Genomic DNA, 24,278 nt, shown 5'->3' with positions numbered 1-24,278 from the left:
AAGTGGTCCTCACATAATCTTAATTGTTTTGTGCCCTGTTCAGAGACTGTTAAAATCATCAAGCAGGTCCGCATTTTATAGTCACTAATAAGAAAACCAACATCTGTAAGTAATAAAACTTCAGTGATGGGGGTGTACTTTTTATTATCAATGTAAAAGAAGAGAGGCCACCTGACACGAAACTACTGGGATACTGACACCGAGAAACTAGCACGGCACTGTCTGGTTATCTGATGGATATAGTCGAAGGTCTCCAAGTGTTCATCAGATACTTTGGTTCTAATTTTAACTCTTAGTGTGTTTCGTTCTTGAAAGTGGTTTCTCAGGAGCTGGAGAAATCAGCTAAGAGCACTTGCCACTCTTGTAGGGGACTAGGTTCAATTCCTAGCACCCACATGGTAGCTCACAACCTTCGTTAATCCCAGCTCCAGGGGATCCAACAGGCGTGCATGTGCTGCATATACGTGCGTGCAGACAAAACATTCATGCACATAAGGTAAAATACATTTAAAATAAAATTAGAAAAACAGAAGCCATCTCTTTAGTTCTCATCAGTGTCTCCAGTAAGGGGGCTGGTAGAGCCACATGGGTCGGATCAGCCTGCCGTCCGTACAACTTGAGACCCGCAGCTCTGCTGTCCAAGCTTGTCTGGATGTACCAGTCGGTGTCTTCACTCCCCGTGCGGTCTGGTGAGACAGACTGACTTTAGAAATGCCTTTCTAGGGCTGAGCAGCGTTCGCCCCATGCTGCTCAGCACACTCACCCTGAGCAAACTGCCTTGACTTCCTTTGCTATTAAGTGTGCTGCCATGGAACTAACTAGCTTTCACAGTGGAGTCTGAGATGGGACTTTAACATTATTTACTAGTGCACACATGCCACCGTGTACCAGTGGAGGTCAGAAGACAGCTTTTGGGAGCTGATTTTCCTCTTCTGCTGTGGGTTAGGGGTTCGAACTCTGGTCATTAGATTTGTATGGCTGAGTCATCTTCCCAGCCCTGAGTTGTAACTTAAAAATAAAGGTTGAAAAGAAAAGGCAGACTATTTTCATGCTGCTATTTTCATCACAGGACACAGTTCTCAAGACCCATGGAATTTGGCAGCATGTTTTGCATATAATGCTCTTTTTTGTTTGTTTATTTTTTGTTTTTTGAGACAGGGTTTCTCAGTGTAGCCAGGCTGGTGTCAAGCTCACAGAGATCCTCCTGCCTCTGCCTCTCGAGTGCTGGGACTAAAGGCGTGCCTACCATGCCCGGTTAGATGATGCCTTTTTTAAAGTCTTTGCACTTGCACAAATTCTTTACAGATTAATAAAAATGCCTGTTTGCATCAACAAAAAAGTAGTCATGTATCGGTGTTTGTTGAACAATCTTTCTTCACCTATAGTCTTTTTGTTGTGGGTTGTTTTTGTTTTTTTTTGTTTGGCAGTGTTGTAGAAACCATGCTGAGATTAAAAAAAAAAAAAAGGACGGTATTTACTTTCATTGTGCAGATTAATTGACAGGAAAATACAAAGCAGGGTTTGGACCCTTCCACCTCTCAACTAGCAGGTTTCAGGCCATCCTGGACTACAAGAGACCCTTTCTAAAACAACAAAAATGACTCGCCGTTCTGCTCTTCTGTTGCATGTTCTATTTTAAATTCTTTGACTACTAGTTGTATCTTATTCTTTACTTAGGTTTGACAAGTGTTTGTTCAACTTATTGAAAGCATTAAGGTTTTAAGTTTTTATAAATCAAGGCATATAATCATACAGATATGATGTACACACATACACACATAGCCTTTTAAAGTGTAAGATTAATTTATTTTTGCATATCCGTTCTGAAATAACAACTATTTGCACTAAAGGTTTTTTCCCCCCATGAACATTTTACTTTTGTTTTTATGTCTGTGCATCACCTGTGTGTGGTATCCCAGATCTCTAGTTACAGAGGGTTTTGAGTTACCATGTGGTTGCTGGGAATTGAGGAGCAGCCAGCACTCTTAACTGCTGAGCCACCTCTCCAGCCCTAGCTGAAGGGTTTTGTTTTTTTAATAATTCCCTCCTCATCTAAAATCCCCCCCCCTTTCCTTTTGAGACCAGTTCCCTACGTTGTCCAGGCTGGTGTTTATCTTGACTTCATGTGTAATTACAGAGATAGGTCAAAGCCTTAATTACTTCTTGTGAATATTTGATGAGTTTGGTTGGTCTGATTTTGGGCAGCAACAAGAAGAATGTTTCGTGTTTGCATTTGTGCTGCAACGATCACACAAACTGTTGCATCAGAGGTGGTTTTATCATTACCCTTTGTCCTGCTGTTTATCAGTCTTCTCTGTCAACTTTGGACTGTGTGCTGCAATGCTCGGCTTTGGACTGTTTGGTGTCTTTTTCCTGTGAATTCTTGTCATGGATGAGTTCACCTGTTTTCCATGAATCCCCGTCTGTAGGAAGGGTTTCAGGTCCAGGAGTCCTTGTGTGTCCAATTGACATCTTAAATTGTTATTTGTGGCATTCGGAGACTCTTCCTGCTGATTTGGAGAGAAAGCACAGCATGATGGGTAAAAACCTATGGCTCTGCAGCCACATTGCTTGAGCTAGAATCGTGGCTCTACCCTATGATAGCCTTGTGATGGGGTGCATTACTTTTAGCTACAGTACTCTTACCTTTTAAATAGATAGTGTTAATACCTTCCCATAGCCTTTTTAGGAAATTTTTAAAAGTTAATATGTAGCTGGGTGTGGTATTGCACGCCTTTAATCCCAGCTCTCAGGAGGCAGAGGCAGGTGGATCTCTGTGAGTTCCAGGCCACTCAGACCGACACAGCCAAAGTGTCTCAAAGCTCAATAAAGTTAATATGCCAAGAGAAGTGACTGTTGCCTCACACCTCTTCAGTACTCGCAGATGAGAGTACTGCAGTGGAGTGTTGATGACAGGATTGATCTTAGTAGCGGAGAGATCAATTCCTAGAAGCATTTGTTGCAGCTCAGTCCATTTGTAATTGTCATTTTATCTCACCACATTTCTACTGTTGAATAAATTCTTCCCAAAGATCGGCTGTATGGATGCTTTTCTTTCTTACAAACATCTCAGATAAACTCTTTTTCCTTTTTCCTTGGATATTAGACATTTTAAACAGTTTAAAAACAAGAACTAGTCATAAAGTCACATTCTTTTCCAGAAATACTTAATATGTTTTTTATTTCCATTATGTTAGTATCATAGTATTAATTCTAATAAAAGGCTTGAGTCTGTTTCTCTGATGTTTCACTTAGTCCTCTTTAGTCCTGTTAGCACTATATTGTGTGTTCTCTTTAACCATTCCCACTCGCCGGCCATGGATTTATTCCAGTTTTAGGTTACTGACTCACACATTCTCTTCTTCTTCCATCTTATGTCTGACTGCACACTGGAAGTCCAATAGGATTTCTAAGCTTTGCCTTTTCAAATATTCATGCCTTTCCTTCCTGCCTGCCTCTTTCCCTTGCCCTTTGCCCTGCCCTGTTCCCTTCCTCACTAAACGGAATACCTACTACCTGTCAGGTCCGAGCTGCGTACTCCTGAGTCACGTGTGGCTGTTTGAGCCCTGACACAGTAGGAAGTCAGTGCCCACTGACGATCGGGGATGAATGAATGCCTGCTGACTCAGTGATTCACACACTCTTCTAGGGTATTTTCACTCTAATAGATTACCCCCTTTATACTGCGTAACTTGGTAACTATGAAGACTTCCAAAACAGTTGTTAACAAGCTTTGACAAACCCTAGTTACTTGCTAAATGAATTCTTATTTTGATCACAGGCCCTAATTTTGATGACTTCGGGTTAATTGAGATTATGTTTTTACAGAAAACAGTGACCTTCAAGGACGTGGCTGTGGACCTCACCCAGGAGGAATGGCAGCAAATGAAGCCTGCCCAGAGGAGTTTGTATCGAGATGTGATGCTGGAGACCTACAGCAACCTAGTAACAGTCGGTAAGGGGAGCTTTCTATTACCATAGGATTCCTGGGTCCTGCAGTGTGTGGAGACTGCAGTTTCCTCAGGATGGCATGTGCTCCAACCTAAGGACTTCTGTCATTGTACAAGTCCCTTGAGTCTCCTCTTTCTAAGTCCTCAGGACCCCAGGACTCGGCCCCAGATCGTCTCTAGCATTAACATGCAAGTTCTTTCCTGTTTCCTGTAACAGGTTGTCAAGTCAACAAGCCAGATGTGATCTTGAAGTTGGAGCAAGAAGAGGAGCCATGGGTGCTGGAGGAAGAAATGTTTTGGAGACACTCTCCAGGTGAATGAGTGAGAAGTAGCTCTGAGTGAGAAAGCCATGTGACAGTTAGTTTGTTCAGTGAGGGGTGGCTTCCATTTCACATTTCCCAAGTCTGTGTTAAAGGCCCTAGTCTTCTAAATGACAAATGCTGTGTGTGACATATCATTTGTTAGAGTATGTGACATTCTGTTCTAGGAATAACTGTCCTATTGGAGTTACGTTCTTTTTAAAAAAATTTTTAGAGGGGCAGTAACCCCATGTGATTTCAGGATGCCCACCTTCCGGTGTGTTTACACTTACCTTTATGATTATTGTACCTTTATATGATCCTCCCTCCCTCCCTCCCTCCCTCCCTCCCTCATGTTTTTTTCTTTCTTTCTTTTCTCTCTCTCTCTCTCTCTCTCTCTCTCTCTCTCTCTCTCTCTCTCTCTCCCTCTCCCTCTCTCCCTCTCTCCCTCTCTCCCTCTCTCCCTCTCTCCCTCCCTCCCTCCCTCCCTCCCTCCCTCCCTCCCTCCCTCCCTCCCTCCCTCATGTTGGTAGTTTATTTCCTTACATAGTCAGCATTTTGTGGAGTGTGGGATTGAAAATCAGCTTTGTTTTATACTTGGTGTCCTTTAGATTTTGGCTTCCCTGCACTCGGAAAAGCTTCAGCCTTGTTTTATAGTAAGCCGTACTTCCAGTTGTACTTCCGACCTCACAGTCTGTGGTTGAGAAGCTTAAGTTCCTGGTTTAGGAATCCTGTGGTGTCCTCTTCTACTTATTCATATCCTCCCTTTAATATTTTGAAAATAGAGCATATGCCTACTTGTTTAAAAACTGCAAACCATCCAAAAGATACATTAAAAAGTATCCGTTTCTCCTCCCTTTCTGCAGTTGCATTCACCTCTTTCTTTTCAGAGCTCTCTAGTTGATTTTGCCATATGTATTTTAGATTTAACTAACTGTCTTATTTAGAGAAAACCATGATGAATTTTTCTTAGGACTATGCTGGATATATGAATTAACTTTAGCAGTTTGTCAAGTTCTTATTTTGTTTTGTTTCTATCTACTTTGAGAAACGGAACTTTCTAAATCCTCTTTTGTGTTCTTGTATATTGTATATTGTTTGTTAAGTTTCTCCAAGTATTAGACAAGAAAAAAAAAAACAAGAATTAAAAAGGGATGCTTGGCAATGGTGGCACATGCCTTTAATCTCAGCATTTGGGAGGCAGGGGCAGGCGGAAGCCAGCCTAGTTTACAGCTTCAGGACAGCCAGGGCTACACAGAGAAACCGTGTCTCAAACAAACAAACAAAGAATTGAAAAGGTGGGTGAGGGAAATGGCCCACTAGTTAAGAGCATAGGCATGTAACAGTGCACAAAACAAAGTCTACTTACATGGACCTTAGAATTTAATGGATTTTTTTGTGTTTGCTTGAATGGGTTTTTTTGGTTTCTTTGTTTTGAGGCTGGATCTCTAGAAAACCCCATGCTGTCCTTGAAATCCCTTGAAGTTCTGATCCCTCTGCCTCTACCTCTCAAGTGCTGTGTTTATGTAGAGATCAAACCCAGGACTTTGTGCATGCTGGGCAAATACTTCACCAATTGAGCTGTATCTCCAGCGCATAATTTATTTTGCATGTAAGAAAAGACCTTTGGGTACTAGAAAAATGAGTCAGCAGTTAATTGCAGTTGCTCTCTTGCAGAGGACCCAGGTTTGGGTCCCAGCACCTGCAGTAGGCAACTCATAACCGCTGTAACTCCAGCCCCAGGAGTTCTGAAACCCTTTTCTAGTACCTGCATGCAGGTGGTACTCTAATGCACATTAAAGAATTCAAAATATAAAGAAAATACCCTTCTAAATTAGTACATTTCACAAGATTGGCTGTATCTAAAATTCTTAAGCCATACTTTCTTTCCCAAAGACTTATTGTGGGTAGTTTCCACAATTTCCAGGCAATTCTGTGTAATTTCCCACTTTTAAATATTGTTGATTTTGCCATATGTATTTTAGATTTAACTAACTGTCTTATTTAGAGAAAACCATGATGAACTGTGTAATTTCCCACTTTTAAATATTGTTGGAAAAGAAGTTAGTTGTTTCTGCTCACAATCACTTGATCTGTTTGTCCACACAGGTAAATCCGGGGTTTACAGGTGGGCCTGCTCTGTTGTATTTTCTTGAAGCTTTAGGAGCGGTGCCAGCTCCGATCAGGGTTTCCTTTTGACGTGTGCTTGCGTGCTTGCGTGCGTCCTTCCTCCCTTTGTCGTTTGTTTTGTTTCCAGTGCTGGGAATCAACCCCCCTTACGCATTCTGAGCACAGAGCACCAAACAACTCCCCCAGCCCAAAGAGTCATGGTTTTGCTTTTTATACTGTTATTATATAGATTTGATAGCTGCCCCTTTTTGATTATCATTGTTCATCCTTAAATGGAGGTATTTTCCCTGCATCCATTACAAAAAAAAATAGTTTGAGCTAATAGGAAACCTTTGTGCCTCACATTGACCATGCCATTGGGTTCAAAGTTGGGTTGTCCATTGTCCCAAGCTGAAGGGATTATCATTTTCATGCTTCCTTCAGTGTTCAGAGTCCCTCCCACCCGCCTGTGCCAATAGTCTGTGGTAGTAGAATAAGGTTTATTTGCATCTGCTTCCTTGGTTGTGCCTTCCTTGCCAAGTGAAGTCCACTAGGCTCTTCCCACCAAGTCAGCACACCTGGATTGCAGAGTTGCAGATCATGTCTACGTTTTGCAGGACTCTCTTCCCTATCTATCTCATCCAAGAGAAGAGACAAGTCTTGATCTCTGGGCTGCTTCTCTACCTTGACTGACCCACTTTCTGTTCTTTCCTTGTATTCTGGAGTTAAAGTTTCATTGAGGACGTATTGATTATTCTGTTGTTTGTATTTGTAGGGTAGAGTGGGGACAGGTGTTTAATACCACCATAGTGAAACGCTGCTGTGTTGATCCCATAAACCACCATTCTTGGAAATAGCTTCTTTGTTCTTCTCCTGGTTCTGATTTTTCTTTAGTTCCCACTCACTGTTTGTTTCTTCTTGTTTTATAAAATGCTTTTTGCATGACTCCTTTTCTCAACTTTCCCTGGACTGTTAGGGGCCAGGCCAATTCAAAACGTTTCCAAAGCCCCTGCTGAAAGGACAAAAGGAGCATTAGTTTCTGTGTCCTCCTCCACGGGCACACTTAGTGAGGGCTGGGGCAAGGGCCAGGGCCTCAAGGAATCAAGGTTTCCGTTCCAGAGAACAGAGACTCTTCCCTGTGAAGGTCTGTGGTTATCAATCCCAAGGCTACTTTGTGCTTGGTCTGTGACATGCGTGAGATACCCTGTGTTCCCTGGTGCAGCGCTGCTTGGTAAGTGTCCTGCTGATGTCTTCCCATCGTGTGATAGCTTTCTGCTGGCTTTGTCCCGTTTCCCCTGCAAACAGTGTATAAGAGGCTCTGCTGCTTAACTAACGTGGGTGTGCCATCAGCTCATACAGTCCTCCTGACCCCAGCTCTCTGCTTCTTTATGTTCTCATCCCTTCCTCTCCGCTCCCCCCCCCCCCCCGCCCCGCCCCGTCACAGTTCAGGTTTAAAGTAGGTCTGAATCTCAAGCTCCTCACAGTTGATGGCACTCTAGAGGTGTGGACAAGCACAGATGAGTCGATAGCAGCTGCTCTTAGAGAACCACAGGGAGTGAAGATGGCTTGGCTCTTGATCACTTCGTACTTTTTATTCATGCCAACTAGGTAGTTGACGTTCTCTCCATATTTACTAAAAGTTTGGATTGGAATTTAGTGGTGACAACCTAATCTTCAAATACTTTCATAACTATTACTTTATGAAAAGCTAACAGGCTTTTGGAGTATAGAACGGACAGATTTACCAGGATTCTGTGACAGTTCGTATAGACAAGAATAAGAACTTGTGGTGTTGTGTCTCTTGATCTAATGGAGCTGTTGTTTTTCTTGTATATGGTTTATTTTTTATTTCAGTATGTGTGTATGTGTGTGTGTGCATGTGAGTGTGAGGACAGAGACGGCATCATTCTTAGGCATGCCGTCCACTTCCTTTAAGACAGAGCCTCTCTCGTTGCTCTGGAACTCACCAGTAAGGCTAAACTTAAACTAAACTGGCCATTGAGCTAAAGGGCTCCTCCTGTTCCCATCTGAGTGTTGGGAATTAAACCTGGGTCCTCCCGCCTGCAAGGCAGGCACTTTACCAACTGAGCTGCCTCCTCAGCCCGACTTCTTTGTGTTTTAACATGCATTTTTAGTTTCTCCAAAGCCATACATGCACTTTTTTTAAGAAAGTGAGCCATTCCTCAGCCCAACTTCTTTGTGTTTTAACACGCATTTTTAGTTTTCTCCAAAGCCATACATGCACTTCTTTTAAGAAAGTCAATAGAAATACAAATCTTGCCAGGTGGTAGTGGCACACATCTTTAATCCCTGCCTTGGGAGGCAGAGGCAGGCAGATCTCTGTGAGTTTGAGGCCAGCCTGGTCTACAGAACGTTCCAAGACAGCCAGGACTACACAGAGAAGCCCTGTCTCAGAAAAAGGAAGAAAGAAGGAAAGGAAGGGAGGAACAGACAGACACATAGACAAATCTTATAGTAGTATCCTATTCTAACTTTATCTTTCCCCTTATTTAGAGAAATTACAAAAATTTTAAAAAAAATTTAAGGTAATGCAGATTTTTATGCTTTTTTGAGTACTAGACTGTACTGGTTAGTTCAGAACCTAAAAGCTTTGTGCAGTGTCCCAAATACTGGTATCTGTAAGTCTTTTATTTTTAAATTTTCTCATGTCCTACCTGGAGGCACATCCTTTAGGACACTAAGGGTTGGAGGCCTCACAATTCAGTATCTAAATGGTCATATAATTCCTACTTTTTTTTGTTAACATGAATCCTCTATCTGCTTGCTTCTAAGTCTAGAGTCTCTTGGTTCATTTTCTCTAGAAATAAAGAGACCCAGCCATTTTCTTATATAGATTGTTAAGTGGTAGTGTAGTCAAGTCTAGTTATGACAAAGAAAATGTACTAGCTGCTGTTTAAGAATCTGTGCAGATATAAATGGCTCACAGAATTTGGAGATGGACTAAATTTCTAGTAGTGAGTCACAAAGGCATGTCTACAGGAGTGAGCTACTGAGGGAGTGCTTCTTTGAAAAATGATCAAGAAAGTACTTGTGGTCGAACTAAAGAAAGTCTTTCCAACTATGAGTGCTTTCTGCCTCTGTTTTAATCTCCTAAGAAAACATGTACATCTCCTCATTTAATTCTAAATCTAATGTTCATATGTGCAGGTGGCAATTCTGTAAGTCACATGTGAACCCTATGTGCAGTTGTGTTAGGAAGGGTAGTTTGAACTGGTTCATCCTTTGTAAGATGGAAAAACATCTTGTGGTTGGAAGAGATGTAATTGTACTTAAATAGATCTGTATTGTCTGTCTGGGGTCTAATTGCTCCCTATTCAGATTTTAAAATCTCTTGTTTTTAATGCCAGTTTTATCCTATCTTTTTCTTTAAAATGATAATAATAAACTTAGTTGTTTTTTTGTTTTTGTCTTTTTTTTTAGTTCACTGGGGCACATACCAGGGAGTATGGTTACTGAGTCGTAGGTAAAAGTATTATTTCATTTTATTGCCTAGTGAGATGGCTCAGAGTGTTAAGGCACTTGCCTGCCACGTCTACAGCCTGGGCCCAATCCCTGGGATCCACATTGTGGAAGTAAACACTGACTCCTGCAAGTTGTCCTCTGACTTCTACATGTACTGCACACATGTCCCCTCTCTCAAATCAATAAGTAAATAAAATGTAATAAAAGTTTATTTTAAGAATATAATTAATTTTGCAAACAACTTCCAGATTGTCTTTAAAGTGGATGTAGCACCTTGCATTCCCAGCAGCAGTGTCTGAGAATCCCTGTTGTGCATCCTTGGCACCTCTGGTGGTATCTGTGGCAAAGATTTGGTTAATCTAACAAGCTGCTTAGTAGTATGTCTTTGATGTTTCAATTTGCAGGAACCTCCCTATTAGCATACAGTGTTGAACATGGTTGCATATGCTTAGTGACCATGTCTTTTTAGTCCCTTAAGTAATTAGGCATCTGTCTAGGTTCCTGTTCATTTCTTTTCCTGGATGCTTTGTGCTGGAGGTAGGGGAATTATCTTTGTTTTGGGTACACCGTGAGCTCACCATATAACCCTGGCTGTCCCTGATCTTCCAGTTTTCCTGCTTCAGCCTACAAGTGCTGGAATCACAGGCATGTACAGCCACACCTGGCAAGGTTTTGTTTTTGTTTTTAATGTCAAGTTTTATGTGTCCTCTGTATATGTCATGATAATCTTTCTCATATGTTTCTTCTGCAAGTACTCACTGTCTGTGGCTTATCTTCTCACTTGCTTGACTGTGTCTTTTGTAAAGTAGAAGTTTTTACATTTTAAGAAGTTCAGTCTACTGTTTTTCATTAATCAGGCCTTTTCTTGTCACCGCCCTCTCCTGCCCACTGCCGTAACCTAGACTTCGTCCTATGTTACCTTCTACTAGTTTTACTGTTTTGTGCTTTACACTTAGCTCTGTGGTTTGAGTTACTTTCTGTGAAGAATGTAAGTTGGTGTCTAGACTGATAGGGTTGATGCAGATGTCCAGTTGAAGCAGCTCTGTCTGTTAAAAAGGCTGGTTTTGCCCTATTTCTTTTGCTCTTTTGTCAAAGATTGACTATATTTATTTGAGCCTGTTTTCTGTGTTCTATATTCTGTTCCATTGTTCTGTTTGTCTCTTCTACTGCCTACCAGACCGTATGATTGCTAGAGCTTAATAAAAGTCCTGAAGTCAGGTGGTATCCATCCCCACCACTTTTCTCCTTTAGTACTGTGTTCTCTATTCTGATATTTTACCTCCATTTGAACTTTAGAATCGATTGGTCTCTGTACACAGAGTAAAGTGAAAAATGAGATTGCTTTGAACCTATGAATCAAATTAAGAACTAACATGCTGAATGTTGGGGCTTTTCCCATCAGCGTACAATATCCATTTATTCTTTGATTGTTGTAGTCAGAGTTTTGTGGTTTTCCCATTACAGATCTTGTCATATGTTATTAGATTTGTATTTGTTTTGTTTTGAGGAATAATAATATAAATAGTGATGCATGCTTAATTCCAAATTCTGCTAGTTCATTCCTGATAAGCAATTGAGTTTTGCATGTTAACCTTGTATGTGTCCACCTTGTTAATAATGATTGGTTCCAGCAGATTTTAGTTGTTGATTCTCTTAGATTTTCTACACAGATGACCACATTGTCCATGAACAGTGTTAATACTGCTTTTTCCATCACTCCAGTCTATACATCTTTTATTTCCTTTTCTATCTTACTGCATAGGCCAAACATTTGGTGATATAGAAAAAGTGGTAAAAGGAGCACCCCGATCTTATTCCCTTTGAGTTCTTGGATCTTCTGATTCTTCCTGTGGCTTGTCATTTTATCTTCATGATACTTTCGCTGTAGCATCTTACATGTGCTCACCAGCTAACAGTCCTCTGCATACCATTTATCCTGTACGATCTTGTTGAAATCTCTTTCTATTTCTTTTGCCTTTAAGGTTTGACCCTTTATTCTTTTTGGAAAGAAGAAGTAAGCATATATATTTAGTCCTGCCTGCCATGTTTAACCACAAATACTAATTTTATCTTGTTGCTACTTGACCCCTTATCTAGTCCTTTATGTATTTACCCTATTGTTTTCATTCCATTCATTTTGCTGATTTCCTCATTATATACAAGGATACTGTTTTTTAAAAAAAAATCCTTCAGTGCTGCTTAGATCTACAAGTGCCAGGTTGTTGTTGTCGTTGTTTTCTTCTCATAATATTGTCTGTAGGAGTTAACTTCTTAACCCATAAGGACTGGGGGGCATTTGCATTTTAGCTTCTTTCTTATGGACTGACTAAGGCCAACCATAAAGATTCAACACCACATTAGTAAATTTCTAAATTATTATGAATAGTGATAGAAAATTAGTGATAGAAAATTTCACAAGTAATGATTTTTGATCCTCCATTTTAGAAGTTTGGGAAGTTGATGAACAGATGGAGAAACAACAGGAAACACTTGTGAGGAAAGTCACATCCATCTCCAAGAAAGCTCTGATTAAGGACAATGTCATTGACTGTAAAAAGGTTGCAAAAATCTTTCCTCTGAGCTCAGATGTTGTTGCTTCAAGACAAAGCCTCTGTGATTGTGACTCACTTAATAAGTGTTTGGAACAAAATTTAGATATACTTAGTTATAAGAAAGGCCGTGTAAGAGACAAAAACTTTGAATGTAATGACTACGAGATGCCATTTTACCATTGCTCACCCTATGCCATAGCCCCCTTTAAATGTAATCAGTGTGGACAAGACTTCATTCATAAATTTGACCTCCTCAGACATGAGAGAAATCATGCTGGAGAAAAACCCTATGGATGTAAAGAGTGTGGAAAATCTTTTAGCAGGAAGGAAAATCTCATCACACATCAGAAAATCCATACTGGGGAAAAACCATATATGTGTAATGAATGTGGAAAAGCTTTCATTCAAATGTCTAATCTCATTAGACACCAAAGAATTCATACTGGGGAGAAACCTTATGCTTGTAAGGATTGTTGGAAAGCTTTCAGTCAGAAATCAAATCTCATTGAACATGAGAGGATCCACACTGGAGAAAAACCCTATGAATGTAAGGAATGTGGGAAATCCTTCAGCCAGAAGCAAAATCTTATTGAGCATGAGAAAATTCACACCGGGGAGAAACCTTATGCATGTAGTGAATGTGGTAGAGCTTTCTCTCGAATGTCATCTGTTACTCTGCATATGAGAAGTCACACAGGAGAAAAGCCCTATAAATGTAATAAATGTGGAAAAGCTTTCTCTCAGTGCTCAGTATTTATTATACATATGAGAAGCCATACAGGTGAGAAGCCTTATGTATGTAGCGAATGTGGAAAAGCCTTCTCACAAAGTTCTTCCCTTACTGTACATATGCGAAATCATACTGCTGAGAAACCCTATGAGTGTAATGAGTGTGGGAAAGCCTTCAGCCGGAAAGAAAATCTTGTTACACATCAGAAAATTCATACTGGAGAGAAACCTTATAAATGTAATGAGTGTGGAAAAGCTTTTATTCAGATGTCAAACCTCATTAGACATCAGCGAATTCATACCGGTGAAAAACCCTATGCATGTACCGTATGTGGGAAAGCCTTTAGCCAGAAATCAAATCTTACTGAGCATGAGAAAATTCATACTGGAGAGAAACCTTATCATTGTAATCAGTGTGGAAAAGCCTTTAGTCAGAGGCAAAATCTCCTTGAACATGAAAAAATCCATACTGGAGAGAAACCATTTAAATGTAATGAGTGCAGTAAAGCCTTTTCTCGAATCTCATCCCTTACTCTTCATGTGAGAAGTCACACAGGGGAGAAACCTTATGAATGTAATAAATGTGGAAAAGCCTTCTCTCAGTGCTCATTACTTATTATACATATGAGAAGTCATACTGGTGAGAAACCCTTTGAATGTAATGAATGTGGGAAGGCATTTTCTCAGAGAGCATCCCTTTCTATACATCAAAGAGGTCATACAGGCTAGAAACACCCAGTGTACTGAGGTAATGCCTCTTATATATTTGAAATATCTGATGTAAGTGCAATAACAAAATCTTTTTGGAAAAATAATAGAACTTTGTTGGAGCTTATGAGCAAATGCAGAGAAATGTGTATATTGGTAAATACAGCATCGTGAAATTTTCAGTTCTGAAAATCTGTAGATAATACAGTTCCAAATAATCTCATAACATTTTTCTATAATATAAAGTGATTCTATAATTCATATAAAATAGAAGTGAAAATCAGGCATGGTGATGCTTGTCTATAATCCCAGCATTTGGATGACAGGAAGATTGCCACAAGATTGAAGCCAGCCTGTTCTACATAGTAAGACTGTCTCAATGAATAAAAGTCCATGGATTGAAGAGATGATTTTAGAAAAAGAATAGTCTGAACATACTTACTGTAATCCCTACACTCTGGAGATCGAGGCAGAAGAATCTAGAGTTTGAGACAGCCTGGGATGAGTAGTGAGACCCTAACTCAAAACAAAACAAAAAATATAACCCAATTAGTACTTAGATTAGCACTGTTCATAATGTATGGTAAACTTATAGCCACTTAAAGTGTATATAGCATAGGAGCATAGTTAGGTGGGTAAACAGGTTATAGAGTGCCCAGGTACAGAGCTGGGGAAATATGTGAACTTGGTGCTTGTCAGACATGAAATCATGAGTTGGTAGAAAAAGAACAATCTAGTCATTTGTTTCTGGAGTATTTGACTATTGGAGAAAGTTCAAGTGTAAACAGTACTACAACATAATAAACACTATTCCAAAGGATTTGAATACTGAATTGTGAAAAAACTCAGACCTTGAAACCATTGGATGTTGATGAATATGATGGTGCATGCATACAATCCTAGTGCTTGGGAGGTTGAGGCAGGAGGATAAGGAGTTCAAGGTCAGCTTGGACTATATAGCAAGCTAAAGTAAGCGTGGACTATATAAGACTGTCTTTAAAAAAAATACAGACTCTTTATCTATAACTTGAAGTCAAAGAATCAATTTTGAAAAATGTAAAATGATCATACGGTTCTAGTTCAGATTAGCTTCATTTCTATTAGAGGCTCTAGAAATTTGTAAGTAAAGAAGAGGAAGCATATGCATATAAATTGAAAACCTGGATGCCCAACAGTGGGCTAATGGATGAATAAAATACAACCTACCCCAAGGATGGACTAGTGTGTAGCACTTACAAACAAGCAGCTCCATATTGTGTAACAGATAGTTACCTAGAACAGTGTAGAGTGGAAAATAAGATGCAATGAGACATACTGTTTATTATCCATATAAGTTGCAATGAAATCCTGTACAAAGAATAGAACTGGTTTTATTGAAATTGCTATTGAATAGAAACTGGTTTTATTGAAAAACTTGTGTATGTATGTATGTAAAGTTATTTAAAGTTGATTAGAAAGATACATGCTAAGTTCTTTGTAGTTTTGTCTATCAGAAGACGTTGAGACTGAGGGTGAGAGGATGTTGATGGGAAGGCCTTTTTTGTCTTTAAAAGACTAATAGAATATAAAATAAATCTTAAAAGTTAGTGATACATGGTAGTAATATAACTTGTCTTTTTTCTAATATCGAAATAGAACAATTCATGCAAGACACCTGAGTAGATTCTCTTTAAACAAATAAGCTATGACACAAAAGGTGATTCCTTTTTTCTCTAAGATGATGGGGTGTTTTCTTAGTTATTTCTCACCACTAACTGGCTAAGGGAAACCTGTGTCCATTTAAAAAAAAAAAAAGTTATAAAGGATTCAGATGCTGAACCATTTTATCAGAAATATTTCCATATGCCTCCCAGCATCCCAGGAGCTGATGCAAAAGGATTAAGATTTTGAAATCAACTCTGCCTCCATAGTAAAACAAACTTTGTCTGAGGGAACAAATGAGATCAGTTGCTAAAGCCCATCTCTTGCAAACAGGAAGACCTGAGTTTGATCCCCAAAACCTGTGCTTAAAAAAATAATAAGTAAGGCTTAGTGGTTCACACTTGTAATCCCAGTATGGGGGAGAGACAGGTTCCTGTGCCCTGCTACTCAACTAGCCTAGCCTATTGGTAAGTTCTAGGCCAGTTAGAAATCCTCCCCCGCATCCCCAAGTGAATGGCTCCTGAGGAACAACACCCAAGGTGTCCTCTGACCTCTATACACACATGCACACACTGAATACACACATATGTACATACCCACACAGTACTTAGAATGGTACTAGGAACTAAAAATTTGAAGTTAGTGTGTTTTATTCTCTGATATTTTGTTTCACATTTAGCATTTTTAATATTTGGATTCATCTTTTAACCAATGATTTATTAAATTCAAGTAAATTTTTATTGTAAAATTGAAAATATAAACTCAACATTAATAGAAGATGTACTGTGGTTATTTTCTTTGATAAAGTGCTGAGGATTGATGTTATAAATTGATTTCTTATTTAGACAGCTACTCTACAACTGAGCAATATATAGCCAATCCCCTTATTTAAATTCATCATTGAAACAATAATGTCTTAGGTTCAAGTAAATCTTTGTCATAAACTATTATTTACTTATTCATTTGAGGCCAAGCCTCATGTATCCTGGTCTGTCTTCAACTTGCTATGTAGCTGAGGATCAGTTTGAACTTCTGATCCTCCTTCCTCTCTACCTCCCAAATCCTGAGAATATGTGCCACCCTGCCTAGCTTATGAATTGCTAATTCTTAAAGCCAGGGCTTTAACTGAGCCATATTCTCAGCCCAAATTATCCTAAGTTTGAAAGTCTGAAGTTGGTGTAATATAAAATGTGCTTTTTGTTTCTTTGTGATTTTTTTTTGTTTGTATGTATGTATGTATGTATGTATGTATGTATGTATGTGTATAGTGCTAGGATGCGAACCCAGGGCTCTGCGCATGTTTGGCAGGCACTCTACTACTTTTCACTATGTCCTCACCTTTGGTTTTCGGAGACAGGTTTCCATATGTAGCTCAGACTGGCATTGAACTCATGATCCTTCTTCCTCAGCTTCCAGAAGAAGTCAGTTCAGAGGCACTGCTGCTGTGCCCAGCTGAAAATAGGTTTTATTTGCTATTTTAGGGTATCATCTACTACATATTTCCCCTACTCTTGTGTCTACCATTGTTCCGCAAAAGATTTGTTAGGCTCTTAACTAACTAACTAACACGTTTAGCATCATGCAGAATTACTAAGATGTTGTAGGGAATTTGCATGTGATATCATTACCCTGTGGTTTTGCATGTGGTTAACATAGGCATTAATCTTATTGTTAATGAATGCATTTTGAAATGAGAAGCCTTTTTTCTCTTAAGGGGCTATGCACAGTTTTATTGTTCAGTCTTAACTTGCAGCCCATTCTTAATCCTTTCAAAACCGTTGACTTCGTGGCTTATCTAGTTTTGGTTGGAAGCAGTGAGGATCCCAAATTCTGAGCAATATCCTCTAAAAGGTCCTTATTCTCTTAATACATGAGACAATCTTTAAGATAATTTAAAAAAAATTTTATCATCTTTATAGTATTTGATGAGCAAAAGGCCACTAATACATTTTTTAAAAATAAGAATTAAGGGTGTTGGTCAAAGGGGTCTTTAGATTTTATATTTGAACATTAATTTGTTTGAAGTTGACTTCACATAAGTAAAAAATCCCTTTCAGTTAAAAATTATTAAATATAACCATGACCGTTTCAGTTTGGACTTTTATATGGTATTTTAGATGATGGACAGTAAGTAACTTGTCATAAATAACAGGAATTAATTTTAATGGAAATAGTGTTTTACTGAAGTATTAATAAAGAATCATTGTCATTTTATGTATTTTTTCCTTTGGTAGGCTTCATGCTAAGTGTAGTTTCATAAACATACTTAATATTTATAGGTGTAAAAACAATTTTCAAATTCATACATACATTGTCCACATAAGAACCCCATGTAAATATTCTCAGTTGTAGTGCATTGGTTTTTTTGGGGGGGAGGGTTGGTGGTTGGTTTTTGGCTAGACTATCTTTTTTCTCCATTTTTTTCCTTGTGTTTTTCTTTTTTACTTTGGGCCTGTGTTTCATATGCCATATACAGTTGGGTAAGGTGTATGGAATACAAGCCTCTGCTGCCTCTTCTGAAACATGGATTTGAAGAAAACAGAGAATTAACTTTTCACTGCAGATTGGAAGGCCTCCTTAGGGTCCTCTTTGGGCCTCACCTCCCCCCCAATAAGACTAGCTAAACTCCCTGGATGAGGTAAAGTGCCTGGTTATAAACTGAACCTGGAGTCTAAGAGTTTCACTGATTGTGATTGTTTACCAGGGAGCAAATGATCTGTCCTCTCTAAATTTACACCCCCTTCCTCTGTCTTTGGTGTTAGGACCAGAGATACACCAGTAGAAGTGAATTCAATAGGATTTGCTCACGTGAAAGATGAGAAAAACAAACATTAAGCTTGTGCTTTCATGGTGAGCATGTATAGGTATGCATAAATGTCAGCTCCTTTGAAATACAGTGAGGAGTGTTGTCTATAACAAAGCTCTACTAGGCAGACACTGTTACAGACCTTATCTACTGGAGGGAAGGGCATGTGGCCACTAAACACCCTATGTCTTGCCAAAACCAGTAACAGATAAATGTGGTTCTCAAGGCCACATGCTAGGACTCAGGACAGTGCGATGTGAGATTGAATAGAATTGTAGAGTTCTTCCTCTCCTGAACACTGGAGCACCATAGCAGTAGAGCTGCTATATAAAACAGAATTATGAAGCCGGGCAGTGGTGGTGCATGCCTTTAATCCCAGCCTTGAGAGGCAAAGGCAAGTAGATCTTTGAGTTTGAGGCCAGCCTGGTCTACAGAGTTCCAAGACAGCCAGAGCTACACACAGAAACCCTGTCTGGGGGTGGAAAAAAAATTATGAGATAAACTAAAATAGACATCTTAGTGGATGAGAGGACCCACAAGAACTAGAAGAAATTCAAACCAACCACACAAAAAAAGTTCAAACAGTCTAGCATATTTACCTTAGTTTACATTACATCCTTTCAGTTAAACATTGGAGGGCATGTTAAAAAGGCAAGGAAAAAAATAGCCTGAATACACGAAGACAGGCATAAAACCAGGCTCAAATTTGATGCAGATTCATAAGTAATAAGTTTAAGATAAGTATGATTGAAATGTTAAGGTGTGTTGTGGAAATTGTAGTCAAATATGCAAACGGATAAGTAATATAAGCAAAGAACTGGAAACATTTCCCAAAGGCTCAAGAGGAAGTGCTAGGGAAGACAACTTGGATGGCTCATCAGTGTACTGCACAGCACTGAGCCAAGGAAAGATGTGGTAAGCTGGAAATATGTCCGCTGAAATTTCTCAGACTGAAATGCCAACTCAGAATGGCTGTGAACTGAGGATCAATTAAAAGGATGTAACATAATTGCCACCGGAATGTCCGAAGGAGGAGAAGAAAAAGAACCAAGTATGTTGAGGGCTGATGGCTGAGACTTCACAATTGATGGTGGCAAATCACAGATGCACTAGGTGCAGAAGAGCACATTAAATACATTCAAACTGTATCTGTGTATATCATTCTAGAACTAAAAAAGAAAGAAAAAGACAAAGCAAACCTTGAAAGAAGCCAGTGGGGAGGGCTTTTCAAAGACCTTCCTATTGTAACATTTGTCATGGTTTCATTTTGTGTTGTTAATATTCCATAGAAGAAGGGTTAAGAATCATGTTGAATTTCTCTTCAGAAATCATGTGAAGTATTTAATGTGTTTTTAAAGTTTGAATTCTATAGTGAAGTGATTAAGATGAGAGGAAATTTTAACTTTCTCAGAGCTAGACACAGAAGGAAACCTCTGTCCTGGTCTCCTGTGGAAGAGGCTCTGAGGCTGTACCCAAGGAACCCACACCTTACAGAAGTAACTGAAGTTTGAAATTCATCAGTCTTTGAGAAGTGAGGGAAGAGTCAGCACACTTGGTACTCAAAATGTGTATTTCCCTAAATTGAAAAATACAAGGAACAGGAACACCACCTTCTCAAGCCTTTCCCAAAAACTTAAAGGGGAAGAAACACTTTCTAACTCTTGTGAAATCAGCATTACCCTGATAGAAAAGCCAGACAAACACTTAAGAAAATATAGACTAATATATCCCTTATAAATACTCATGAGGGCTGGGGAGGTGGCTCCGTGGTTAAGAGCACTATCTGTTCTTGAGAGGAACTCGGTTAAGTTCCTAGCTTCCCCATGGCAGCTCACAATTGTCTATAACTTCAGTCCCAGAGGATCTAACATCCTCTTCTGGAGTAACCACAGACAACAGGAAAGTACAAAGGAACCACAAGTGGAGGGAGGTTGAGAGGGAATAGCAGGACACAGGTGGCATGCAGTGGGATACAGAAAGATGCCCAAATTTGTTACACTTCTTAGAAGAGTGGTGGTTTCTATCCTCAAAAGCAGAACTTGGCTAAACTTAAAGCCTAGTCTGTCTTTCCTGAAGGAGGCAGTAGCAGAAATGATTTTTCCCCTTCTTTAGTCATCTAGCTCTTCATTTCCCTGGGCTCTTTGGAGTTCCCCTAGATACACAAGGCTCAGGCATCTCTCAAAGACTTGAGATGCTTAGCCAGGAAAGGTACGTGTGCCCAACAGGACAACATGAGTTTTGTCCCTGGGATCCACATAAAATAACTTGAACACATGGCTAATAAACTGAGCAGTTGAGCATAATATCTAAGATGTGCACATGAAAATTCAAGACACTACATTCCTAATACAAAAGGAAGAGGAGGTAGAAATTGATCATTTGAAAAATCAGCCAAATAGTAGTAGATTGTGATCTTGAACTGTGCTCTACATGTGAGCTTAAGCCAGGCAGCCATCATGAAAGCCTGAGGCTACTGAGTGTCAAGAAGCAAGAAAATTATCAGACTTCTGAGATCATTCAAAAGACCAAAAGAGCCCTTGAAGGCACTCTTAGTGGCCCAAAATAAGATGCCTTTGACAATAGTAATATTAATGGCTGCAAATTGATGTCAGCTTAAAGTATCTAAATGTATAAAATATGAAAATCTGTACAAATCAAGTAATCTTAGAAAAACATAAGACAAGAAATCAATATTCATCTTTTGCTGCTGGCTAGTGTTTCAGCTCCAAACTCTGAAAATACGGGGATTAGAAGAAAATAATTAAAAATACACCATCCCTTTTTTTAATTTTTATTTTTATTTATGTGTATGTATATGTATCTGGGAATGTGTGCTATGTGTGTGCAGTGCCTGTAGAGGCCAGAAGAGGTCATTGGATCCCCTGGAGCTGGAGTTACAGGCAGTTGTGAGTTGGCTGACCTGTGCTAAGAGCAGAACTCGGGTCCTCTGGAAGAACAGGAAGTACTCTGAACTGCTCGGCCATCGTTCCAACCCCCCAGAGTACCTTTTCCATGTATTACTGGTTACCTATGCAGCTTCATGTATGAAATGCTTGTTGTAGTCTATTGCCATTTGCATCTATTTATCTGTCTGTCTATCCATCTATCTATCATGTGTACATACATGTGGTCAGCAGACAGTTTGTGGAAGTCTTTCTATCATTTGGGTCCCTGAACTCAGCTTGTCAGACTCTGAGGCAAGCACCTTTACCCACTGAGTCATATCTCTGGCACTTTTAGTGCCCTTTTTTATTGACCTGTATATGAGTGCAGATCCAAAGATGGCTTGTGGAGTTGGGTCTCTCCTTTTATTATGTGGGTCCCAGTATTGAACTCAGGTTCTCAGGCTTTGTGGCAAGTATCTTTACCCACCTAAACCATCTTGCTGTTCACTTGAAAGGGTGTGTGTGTGTGTGTGTGTGTGTGTGTGTGTGCGCGCGCGCATTCATGGGAAATGGCTCAGTGGGTAACATGTTTGATGAGGAAGCCTGAAGGCCTGAGTTCAGATTCCCAGCTCCAACATCAAAAGCCAATGTAAGGTGGCACATGCCTGTAGCCCCAGTCTTTGTTGGGGAGCAAAGTCAGGAAGGTTCCTGAATCTCACCAGTCTGCCAGTGTAGCTGAAGTGAGCCCCATGTTCAGGAAGACAGACTCATTCAAATCAGGTGGAGAGCAGTCTAAGACACTCAAAATCAATGTCTGACCTCTACATGTGCACACAGGGTGTGTGTGTCTGTACACACACATGCCTTACACACACAAATTGTGTTCATGTACAGAATTTCACCGTGAGTTTTTGGCTATCTCTTGATATGATCATGTGATGTGCTACTTTAGCCTGTTGATATGATGGGTTACATGAATGGACTTCCGGTGCTGAGCAGTTGCAGATCTTGATATAATTCTTCTGTCCTGTTGGACTTTGATTTGCTAATATTTTGTTCAGGATTTTTGCACTTGTGTTCAGAGAGATGTTAGTCTGTGGTTGGTTATTTTCTTGTGGTAATTATCCTTTTGTTCTAGAAATGGCCTTCCAGAATGAGTTAAGAAACGAGTTTCTTCCTTGTTTGGTAGAATTTATTAGTGAATGTTTCTGGCCTTGTGCTGTTTTCCAAGTTCATAATCACTGATTCTGTATCTCCTCCTATCTTAAGCCTTTTATACTTTTTTCTGTAGTTAGATTTTCTTTTCGTTGTTTTTCAGTCCTTTTTTTTTTATTTTAGAAGTTTGTATTGAAACATCCATTGTTTGTTTCTTTTGCAGTGTTTCTGACCTGTGGCATTTCTGCTTTATTTTTGTTTAGAGTTTTCATCTTTCTGATTACATTGCCCATTTTTTCCTTGCTTTTTTCCCCCATTAAGCCTTTAGCATGCTACTCTGTTTTAAATCCTGTCTGTTTTAAGTACAGTGTTCTTGTACCTGAATCAGGTTTTTGTCCTTGCTCTGTTACTTCAAACTCTGGTGTTTTGTTTTTACTGTACCTTGCAATTTGTTTTTGTTGTTGTTGTTGTAAACTGGACATTTCTTGGCAAAAGTAACTCAACAGACGTATAGTGATGTGATAGGATAGGTGGAGGTGGAGGGAAGCAGCCTGAGTCCTGGGGGACTCTGGGAATCTTGTCTCCGCATCTCCATTCTGAAGTTACTTTCCCTCTTTACAGTGAGTGTCCCCTCTTCTAGAACTTGATGGGGAGGGAATCGTGGGTCTGGTCTCAGTCATCCAGTGAACTGGTGCTCTGGACTGTGAACTACTTCCCATGTAGTTTCTACCTGGTAGGTGGAATGGGGTGACTACAGTGAACCCCCATCCCCAGGCTAGTTAGTGATAATGAAACCCCACTAGGTTAAGCTCTTGCTTAAGGCTTCTGGGGCTGGTTTTGTGAAGAACTGAGTGCTCTGGGTATCTTTCAGAGGGTGGCTTTCCCCGCCTCCTGTGAGATGCGCAGTGGAGAATTTCTCTGATCTCTACTGAGAACCAGGTGAGGCATCTAGAGAGCAAACGAGCTCCTGAGCCCACAGCCTGGAAAAGGCCTGTCCCCACGTGACTTGTCCCCACTTCCGCAGTTTCTTTCCGTGCACCGGCCACTCCTAATGTTAGACAGGCTTGGGTTGAGGCTCGGGGTGGGGCAGAACTTTTGGAAAGAGAGAACACATCTGTAATAAATATAATTTATTATTTCTCAGTGCTACCCATTTCTGTTGTGTGTGCTGCTGAGCTAGACAGCAGGCAAGTGAGACTGCGTGTGTCTGTCACAGGGACGGTGACAAGTGCTGCTGCTAATGGCTGGTGTCGAGGAGGAAACGCCTGGACTGGTCATGAGCTCAGTCCTCCTCTCCTACCAGCCCCAGGTCATGGGCTTTCCATCATCTCCATGTTTGGCCTCAGTTGTTTGTACCCACCCCTTAGGAGCTGACGCCAAGCACCTCCTGTCTGTCGCTGTCCAGGAGTCTCCATCCTGAGTCTTGGGCACATCTGCTCAAGAATGTAATGAGCACAGTCTGTGGAAGATGTCAGGGCAGGTGTGAAGAAAAGCAACCTCGGGCTAGTCTCTGCTGTGCCACAGTGGCAGCTGCCTCTGTCACTTAGACCTGTCGGCTTGCTCTTCCCTTTTTCAGTCCCCCCAACCCCTCTCTTCTGAGGGCTGAAACTTAGCTGCCGAGGGCAGCTGTAGTACCCCAGGGATTTGTAGAGAAAGGGGGGAATTGCTCAGTGCAGGGTTCAGCTTCCCAAACTGAGCAGTCTGTTCACTCTTGTAGTTAGCATTCAAAGTGCCATTGGCGTGCCAAGCTGTGTGATGGCATTGAAGTCCTGTTAAAACCCTTGAAGCCAACTTTATTAACCAGAATGGATACAACCCCGCCCTTTATATTTTAAGTAAAACCCACTTTATTTTTTATCAAAAAGAAGGAGCTCATGTGGGGGGAGGCAGGGGCGGGGGGGTCATTCCCCCGAGACCAGGACTGACTCTCAGAGTTGCACAGTGACTCTGCTGGGGATCTC

At 40.2% G+C, this 24,278-nt stretch overlaps 1 protein-coding gene across 4 annotated transcripts in view; it reads left to right on the top strand.

Annotated features, from left to right (window-relative positions):
* Positions 1 to 24,278, top strand: part of Znf568 (zinc finger protein 568) — a 56,507-nt gene that overhangs the window by 10,949 nt on the left and 21,280 nt on the right. For 3 of the 4 annotated variants that reach the window (XM_016000585.3, XM_016000584.3, XM_076545965.1), the window contains 2 exons: positions 3,829 to 3,955; positions 4,168 to 4,263. In XM_016000585.3, coding sequence (XP_015856071.1) covers positions 3,829 to 3,955; positions 4,168 to 4,263 — 223 coding nt within the window. Of the gene's footprint in view, positions 1 to 3,828; positions 3,956 to 4,167; positions 4,264 to 12,286; positions 24,167 to 24,278 lie in introns of those variants that run through there. The other variant, XM_006982011.4, reaches the window with a different exon arrangement.

Source organism: Peromyscus maniculatus, chromosome 1, assembly GCF_049852395.1.
Source record: "Peromyscus maniculatus bairdii isolate BWxNUB_F1_BW_parent chromosome 1, HU_Pman_BW_mat_3.1, whole genome shotgun sequence".
Lineage (NCBI taxonomy): Eukaryota > Metazoa > Chordata > Mammalia > Rodentia > Cricetidae > Peromyscus > Peromyscus maniculatus.
Note: the sequence above shows the minus strand (reverse complement) of the source record. Positions and strands in the feature narration are given on the sequence as shown.